At 28.4% G+C, this 8,914-nt stretch overlaps 1 protein-coding gene across 2 annotated transcripts; it reads left to right on the top strand.

Annotated features, from left to right (window-relative positions):
* Window positions 1-353: 353 nt before the first annotated feature.
* On the top strand, window positions 354-8,489 carry LOC122503627. 2 transcript variants are annotated; one of them, XM_043614246.1, is made up of 6 exons: window positions 354-559; window positions 638-1,013; window positions 7,398-7,584; window positions 7,703-7,797; window positions 7,874-8,009; window positions 8,151-8,489. In XM_043614246.1, the coding sequence occupies exons 2-6, from the start codon at window positions 667-669 to the stop codon at window positions 8,241-8,243; spliced, it is 858 nt and encodes a 285-aa protein (XP_043470181.1). In that variant the 5' UTR covers window positions 354-559; window positions 638-666; the 3' UTR covers window positions 8,244-8,489. The 2 variants fall into 2 exon arrangements, with proteins under 2 accessions (XP_043470181.1, XP_043470180.1); XM_043614245.1 differs by having other exon boundaries at window positions 354-1,013.
* Window positions 8,490-8,914: the final 425 nt, after the last annotated feature.

The following is an 8,914-nucleotide window of genomic DNA, read 5'->3' as shown; positions in this document are numbered from 1 at the left end:
ATTTATTATTTTCTAAAAGTCAGTGTAATACTGAATCAAAAAAATATATTTTTTTTTGATTCGATTGAAACGAGTTTTTTTTTGTTCTTTCATAACTTTAATGAATTATACTCAAACTTGGTGGACGATTAATTTTAGTTAAAATTTTTTAGAATTTTTCTCGTCAGAACAGTAAAATTGCGAATAACAAACAAATGTTATATTTGAACAAAAATAGAAATTAAAAGAATAAAGGCTTAAAATTGAAATTTGTATTTGTTTTGTTGCAAAATTGTATTTCCTATATGGACAATTAAAATTTGCTGTTAAAATCATAAGTTATTTTCCTAAAAGAATTGTATTGGGTTGTGAATATTACAATTGTATGTGGACCAACCTAATGCGAGATCTTAGTCACATGACTAAGTCCCGACGTCGCAGTTACCGGGTCCAGTCTCATTGTCGTCGTTATCGTGCAAGGTGGCTGCTAAGAGCGGAATAGAATCGGTTCATTCAGACGCGGCCGCGCTCGGTAATTGTGTTTTGGTGAAAGTGTTGTAGTGGTTCCTGAATCAAGACAGTATTCTCTTTTTCTTTCTTAGTTATAATTCTTAAGGGTTTCCCCTTTTTTTTAATATGTCCTTACCCAATTTGGCAGAGTTTGAGGAGGAGTGGGTGTACACATACATGGCCCTGTCCGACTCCGAAGTTGAGCCTATGGATGAGGAGGACTTCCGGGACTCCCTTTGGAGAGTGGGGGAGATTTTTAGGCTAAACCCTGGTGAGCAACGCAGGGCCAGGAGAAGTGCTTGTATTAAGATAATTTTCGGGTGGGATAGTAACACCGCACAAAATGCCGCCGCGGGGGGCGAAGACCAGGACAATCCTCCCGCTCTTATTTCCTCAGAAGAGCTTTACCGACGACAGGAAAGGGCTCAACGAGGCCCTTCACTGGAAGCGACAATCCAGTTATTAGAATATAATGCTGCGCTTCAAGCGTTTTGGATTTTGGCGGAGCTAAACTCATCACGTGGGTAAGTGGAACCTTTATAAGGTTTTCTTTTCGTAAATAAATTCACACCTGTGTCCTTGAGAAGGTTCAACTGAATGATTGGGTGTTTTGAAAACATCAGCAGGGTTGCTGCAGTCAGGGAAACCTGAAATTATCAGGGAATTGTATGGAATATTTTTTTTCTTTCTGCAAAAATTAATATGTCGTATGTGAATCGCGTAAATTTCAAATTTTTTCATTTTTTTTAACAATATATAAGTTAATATTTTCAAGACAAAATATTAATATTATTCCCTGCAAGAGTCCAATCATCCCCACAAATAGCAAAATATGTTCAAAATTCAATTGTCCTCACTATAATTGCAATAAGATTTCGCAAAAAAATTAATTGTTTAGTTTATTAAAATGTATATATTACTCTCTTTTTTTAAAAAAAAATTCAATTACTTCTGTTGTTTTAATAAATTTATTGAAACAATTCAATTATTTTAAAATTATCAATTTACTAAATAAATTCCATTTAAAAGAAAACAAAACAAATTCTTCAAAGCATTTGATTAGGATTATTATCAATCGTTCATATAAAATTTCGCTGTTTTATTAATTATTACTTCTAACAAATTCAACCAGCATTTTTGTTGTTCATTGCAGGGTTTATTTTCCGCAATAGTGGCAATTATAAGACACTATTAAAATGCTTAATTGAGTTCAGGACTATACTTTGTTTATTTTAGAAGGAGAGAGAGAAAGAAAACGTATTAAAAAAATAAAGAAAAACAACTCTCAGTAGTGTCTATGAGCTGAGGAATGTTAGTTTTATCGCGGGTGTCTAATTTCATAGTCGAGCTTGCTACGTTGTTTTAGGCTTGCTCGGTCAAGTAAGGTCTTTCTTTCTTTTGAGTTAGTATGGTTAATAGAATATTTAACGATGTTGATGTTAAATGAAGTAACATAAATAGAAAATATATCACGATTTAGTTTAGTCAGATTCAAAGAAAAAATTTTTTCTTTAAAACGAATTCAATTCTCTCTTCCTTCCTCAAAAAAATTAACCGAAGTCCCATCATGAATTTGAACATTTATGCAAAATAATTGAATAGTTGCTGAGAATGTAATTAGGGCTTTGATAACCTTCCGTGAAGAATTTCATTGTTCACGATAGTGTTGCCGTAATACAAGACGAGGAGATAATTCTTTTACTGTCTCGTCTTGTCTCATCATCATAGGACCGATTATCGTCTTGTCTCGAGCGTCGAGAACGCAACACATTATCGTCTTGTCTCGTTTCTTTTTGTTTCCTTTTTTTTGGTTTATATTATGTATCTATTAAGTAAATAATTAAGTATTACTGCTTAGTATTGTCATAAATTTTAATAAAATTCCTCGCGGGAATTAAATCACTCTCACGAACAATAGCATTTCCGGGAAAGATTCAATTACCCTCACAATAAATATAGTCAAATTCTCTGCAAAGTTCAACCACCCGTGTAGAAATCACCATGCTATGCCTAAAATGATTATTGGCCCTAGCCTGGACCTAGTGTTTCTTTCGAGCGACACGATCCGAGAAACGAACCAAAACGATTTTTTTTTTGTTTTGATAACCGAGCAGTCATGTTCGCTCGTCTTATTGAAGTGAACATCTCGCTAAACCGATCGATTTCTCCGATCAAACGAGAAGTTCGTTCTCAATATTAAAATCATATTTTTTTTATTAGAAATAAATTAATAAAATATATATTATTGTAATCTCAAATAGTAATTAGATATATGGGCAATTCTCTGGAACCTTTAACCTTTAGGTGTCTTATATTTATTATGCAATTACTCAAGATATATCAAATGTTTTATAAAAAGAATTATTGTTCCATGTAAAGAATGTTTAATAATATTAAAATATGTTAGTTTAAAAATTATTAAATTATGTTTAGTAATTAATATATATTTTTTAATGTGGAAAAGTAAGCAAATCACGAGAGTCCCTTTAGGTACTTTCAGAAACATAAACTAATTTTATAAGTTGGCACATCAACATAGAATAAAACGACGAATACATAAATGTAAATGAATATCTAAGGATTATTTAAAGTAATTAGAAGATTATACGCATTTGGAAAGTAAAGATATTTAATTTCGAAAAATTTCCCTTATTTTCGTGTCAGGACCGTAACTGCAAACGTACTTGCAGATATTTCAAGAGTGCCTTAATAAAATGAATTCAACAATACATAGAATGAAAGCTTAAAACTTACTAAAACTGTGGCCAGTTGAAATTTTTATGTGCAATAATTTATATTGAAATTATTGAAGAATATTGTTCTTGAATTCGACAAAGAACCTGGTTATGTCAGGACTGTAAATGATTAGGCACAATTAAACAAAACTATAAAAATTTATCAAACCTGTACGCACATTCGCACAATTATATTTTTTACTTGTGTGTAAAAGCACGCCTTAAAATTTTCAATAATTATCGAGATACAAGGAGGTACACGTGAAAATGTCAGGACCGAAATTGTCAGGACCGTAAAAAACTAATTTTTTGTCGCAATAAATTAGGATTTCAAGGTTGTCAGTGTGATAAATTGATAACTTCACTATTGACCGTTTTGTTTTTAAAGTTCAAAATAGAAATATGTAATTCGTAAAGTTAAAAATAATGAGGTCAATGAAAGAAATTTAGAATAAAAAGCAGAACAAATGAGGGAAAAAAGAAGGAAAAAGGGAAAAAGAAGAATACAATTTGAAAAACTTGCATCAGAGAAGGAAATTATTAAGGTTATCTAGAAAAAATATTACAATTAAGATAAATTTAATTAAATAAATAAATAATAATTAAATTCACTAATTTTTATTAAAATATTTAAATTTGACCAATTTAATTTAAATTTAATATAACTCTAATAGAGAATATTAAAAAATAAATAATAAATATTAGAAAAAAGTAAAGACAACCAAAATATTTAAATCCAAAACAATCGAAAACAATAGATTTTAACCTGTAAAAAATCGTCTTATTAAAAAAGAATAAAAATATATGAGACCTTCGAAATATTACATTTTTAACTGCAAAAATAAATTCTAAATGCTAATTTTAATTTATATACAAATTTTTATTAATGTGCTAGTAAATTTTTTTTTTCAAGTCAAAAGTTAAAGGTTCCAGAGAATTGCCTATATGCATATGTTATATTATTTATAAATAATGAGATTTAATTTTTAAAAAAAATTCTTTACCTTTAAACGTTTTTATTTATAGCGACTTGTTTGCTATGAAAATCATTTCAACAAAGTTAAAGCCTAAATATATTCTGTCAATTATTGACGTAAAAATTTTTTTTTATTAAAACTCTAAAACTCCTTAATTTTTTTACTACACATATTTATCTAACTTCTTATAACTTGTTATTAATATTATTAATTATTATTAATTTATTATTTTATAATTAAATTTTTTTTTATTCATTTTGCTTCCTCATAAGGAAGCTTTGCATTCGTGACGATTTTCAATTTTTCAAAAGAAGGTTATATGGACTCATTTTCATCTTAAACATATGTATATTCAATTCTGAGCAAATGTCCAGATGTATGTGTGTGTATGTGTATGTCAAAAAAATTGTGTACAAATTATCTCAGACAACTTTTGATAGATTGTCCTGAAATTTTGCAGGTTTATTGCAGTCATTAATACCTAAAATCTGACACAAGGATTTTCGAAAATATCCACAAAATTTTTTTTTATACAATTTTTTTAAAATTTAGAAAAAATTTTTTTTTGTATTTTTTGAAATAATTTTTTTATTTGTTAATATTTTTATTAATTATTCTCAAAATTACATTCCTGACAAGAAAAAGAATCGATTGATGTATACAAAGTATATATTTTATTAAAATTTATAAAATTAATAAATATTTTTCTTTTTCACAAAAAATTCAAATTTTTGAATTTTTGAATTTTAAAATATTGTACGTGAATTACGTCACGAATTTCTATTGATAATGAGGAAGCTAAATGGTCATGAAATGAACAACTTGTTTTTTTTAATTTTATTGTTAATTTATAACTTATTATTTTTCATTTGTACAAGGCATCAATTTACTTCTTATATTTACGTAATTTTTTATATAATTACAGAGTGTCTAGTGTTTAGGAATTTTGGGAAATCTGGGAATTTAGTTAGACCAGAAAAGTCGGAAAATTACAGCGAAAAATTTAAAAAAAATATATATATATATTCCCTACTTCGTTAAAATTTATGAGAAATTTGAATATATGTTTATATTTTTATACAACTTAAACTATTAAATTTGAAAAAATTTTAATGAGAGGAGAAAACTCAGGAGAATGTTTATTAAAGAATTATTTTTTTTAACCTAGAAAAATTGAATTTTGTTTTTTTTATTTTAGGTATGATTATTTTTAATTTTTATTATTTTAATACACAATAATTAAAATAATAACAATACTTTGCAAAATAATACCTTTTCATGTGATGAGATTGTAAAAATGTGTCTACCTAATAGAAAAATAAAAACAAGTTTAATTTTAAATTTAAATCTAACTTCCAATGTTATCGACTTATTAGTTAATATATAATTAATATTATATTTCTCTAAATAAAGAAGATGTCTATTGAATTTTTAAAGTCGATTTTTTCTATATTTCTTTATTATAAAGTATTAATATTTCAATATTATAGTTATTATTGTTTTAAAAATAAATTCAGGAATATTTTAATTTTTGGTCCGGGAATTTGAAAATCATAAATCTCTAGACACCTTAAATTAACTTTTTATAATAATCTTAATTAACTAAAATAAATTTAATTATTTTTTTTAAAGAATTAACAACAAAGAGTTTGAATATTTTGGTTATTAAAAATTTTTTTTAATAGGTTATTACTATATTATTTTAGCTGTTAGTTATGGGAAAGTCGAGAAGTTCGGTCGATATTTAATCGGTCGATTAGAAAATTAGACAATACGATTTGACACTTAACATAAGAATAAACGAGATGATCATTCGAAAAACAAAGACGACAACGAACAAAATCGCTCAAAAAATGAGATTCTTGGATCGAAAAGAAACACTACTTGGACCCAACTTGGCAACCCCTTTTTATGTATCCTAGGCTGGTCCTAACTTTGTACTAACCAGGAGATCCAGTTATGACTTAGAAAATTTTTTTGGAAAATAAAGTGTCAAAATTGATACATGAAAAACATGTAAAAATTGATAAGTATTCTCAATTAGTATTTATAAAATTAAAATTAAACAATTTATTGTTTGACATAAATCAGAAAATTATACAAATATTGTAAAATAAAGTTAATTTATCAATTCATCTTTCACTACTCAAGTGTAATAATCGCGAAGTTAGATAAAAAACTGCAAATTTTTTTTAAGTAATTTGTTACAAAAGTTAATAAAACAGCCAAATTTATTTATTTACTCAAACAGATACAAACTGCAATATAATTATCATAAGTAAAATATATTTTTAATTTCGTTCGCTGATTTTAAGTTTCGTCTAAGTTGGTGCTAAACACTAAGAGATATTGCAATTAGAGTCATAAACAGACAAGATTATATATATATATATATATATATATATATATATATATATATATATTTTTTTTTTATTGTTTAACTTTATTACTTCCCAAATTTTCCATTTGCAATTATTAATATCATTATTCTCCCCATTTAAAGAAACTTGTCAAAGAAACCAATCGGTCATAAAATTGTTAAGATCATTTGTAGATTTAAATAATGAACACCTTGAAAACAAAATTTAAATATTATTTTCGATAAATAAATGTTCAAAACTGAGTTGCCTTCTGGAAATGATTAATATAAGAAATCATGCCCTTTAATTAATTATCTTTATATTTGGCGCTTATAATCTGTATGAAAAAATATCACTTGAGACCTGAAAACCCGAGAAAGTCAGAAACAACTGGAGAATAATTTTCTGTTAAAATTATGTAAAATTCCCTCTCTCCTTTTTATAAAATAGAAAAAAAAATCCTCTCTTTGGAAAAGTTGTTAAAGATTTTTCTTTTGCTACTGTATGTTTCTTATTTTGATACTGCGATCTTCACTAAAACTAAATCTGATTAAAATATTGATATTTAAAGTTAAATGGACCCCTTTAAGTTAAACCCTAATTGTTCTTTAATCGATCAGGTCATATAATAATAGGATTTTATTTTATATACACAAAATAGGAACATTCAATAAACATTATTGTCAAATATTCATAGACAATAGAATGAGAAACTAAACTCGCGCTTGAGTGCGTGTTATTTTGGCTAATTTAGTTAATATTTGTGTAACAAAATCCTTTGAATTCTTGATTTGAATTGAGCCCTTATATTATAGTAATTAACCATTTCTTTACAGTTTCCTAATCAAATTTGGCCCCTGGAAGCCGGCCCCTCGTAGGGCGGACGAAAAGGACTGCTGGCGTCATGACCCGCGTCTCGTACGGGAGAGTCATCCCAAACTTTATTCCCGAACCCGCTGGTATCAGGAGTATTGCTGGGACGAACCCAGCCAGCAACACTTGTGCCACGGTTTCTGGGCTCCGGTGAGTTGTAGAAAGATTTCTATTTTGTTCAGTACCGAAGTGGAAACCAGTGAGTAAAGCAATTTCTCCTGGTTTAGTTCAGTTATTTGATGTTTCCTATTCTCTCGTTTTCTTTTAGCGGGATTTCGTGGGCCTATCTGAAATTAACGGAGGTCAAGGTTTTACAAAAATGATTAAAGGACTTTGGCGACCGGGTAGGCGTAATGTTTTCTGGTAAGGGTGTAAAAATTAGTCCATTACCCCGATCTCATTAAGTCAAAAAAATTAATTTAATATTTCCCTTATTTAGTTCCAAACACGCGCTTCCGGATGTTCCTCCGAGTACAGGCTTCCAATCCTTAGAGAGGATGTTACGTCTGACATTCCGACAGGCGTTTTTTCGGGATAGCGAGGGGTTGACCCATGGGCAGAATCGGTGGGTGCTGGTAAGTGTGGTTGAAAACAAAAAAACTTTTTATAGCGCGTTACGCGACTTGCTCGTTCTTTCTCCTTGGATTAGTGGATTAACTTGTTATAATCCATATGCAAATGTAAAATATACATATATTATTATTTTGTCTTTCTAGTCCTTTAATATTGAACCGGAGGAGCAGTGGCAGGAGGTAGATTCAAGGGGTCTGCTACGAAAGGGACAATGGACCAGAGGAGGAGACGATTAGGTTTTGGAGCCCGAGCTTCCATCCCCTCTCTATTATTATATATATACTCCTTTTTTTAAATCAAATTATGTGTGTTTTTTTAAACTCTAGTAGAGAATAACTGAGACTATTTTTTCAACAAAAAGCTCTTACGCTTCTTTCTTATAAAAAAATCCTTTCCATTACTTGTCGCTTATTTTTATGTAACCTTCTTTGTAAAATTTTCTTATCTCCTTTTTCTTAACTACCTTGATTCAGGAAAATCACTTAGCGCCACCGTGACACAATTACGTGAGTAAAACATTATTTATATTCGCAGGGCTCGAACTAGTGTACGTATTTAAAATTACGGACCATTTACGGACCAATTGCTGACAAAAATATAACTAATCAGAGTAAAATAAGAGAAATTTTTACTTAAAAATATAAATTAACTTTTTTTTTTAATAACTATAAAACTTGAAGACGATCTAGTGATAAAATTATTATTTTCAAGAATTTTTAACTCAAACTCTTCTTAAAATCGATTATTTTCTATAATTTTCGGAAAAGTTCTCTGACAATTTTCAAATCCATTTGCTTACAATATTCGGATTTACGAAATTTCAATTACTCGTAAATCCTTCAGTTAAATATACACTAGAAAATAAAACTTCAAAGAATATAAATAAATTCGCAATTAAAATATATAT

This window comes from Leptopilina heterotoma, unplaced genomic scaffold (assembly GCF_015476425.1).
Source record: "Leptopilina heterotoma isolate Lh14 unplaced genomic scaffold, ASM1547642v1 Lhet_267, whole genome shotgun sequence".
Taxonomy (NCBI): Eukaryota; Metazoa; Arthropoda; class Insecta; order Hymenoptera; family Figitidae; genus Leptopilina; species Leptopilina heterotoma.
The sequence above is the reverse complement of the archived record's forward strand: the minus strand, read 5'-3'. Positions and strand labels throughout refer to the sequence as shown.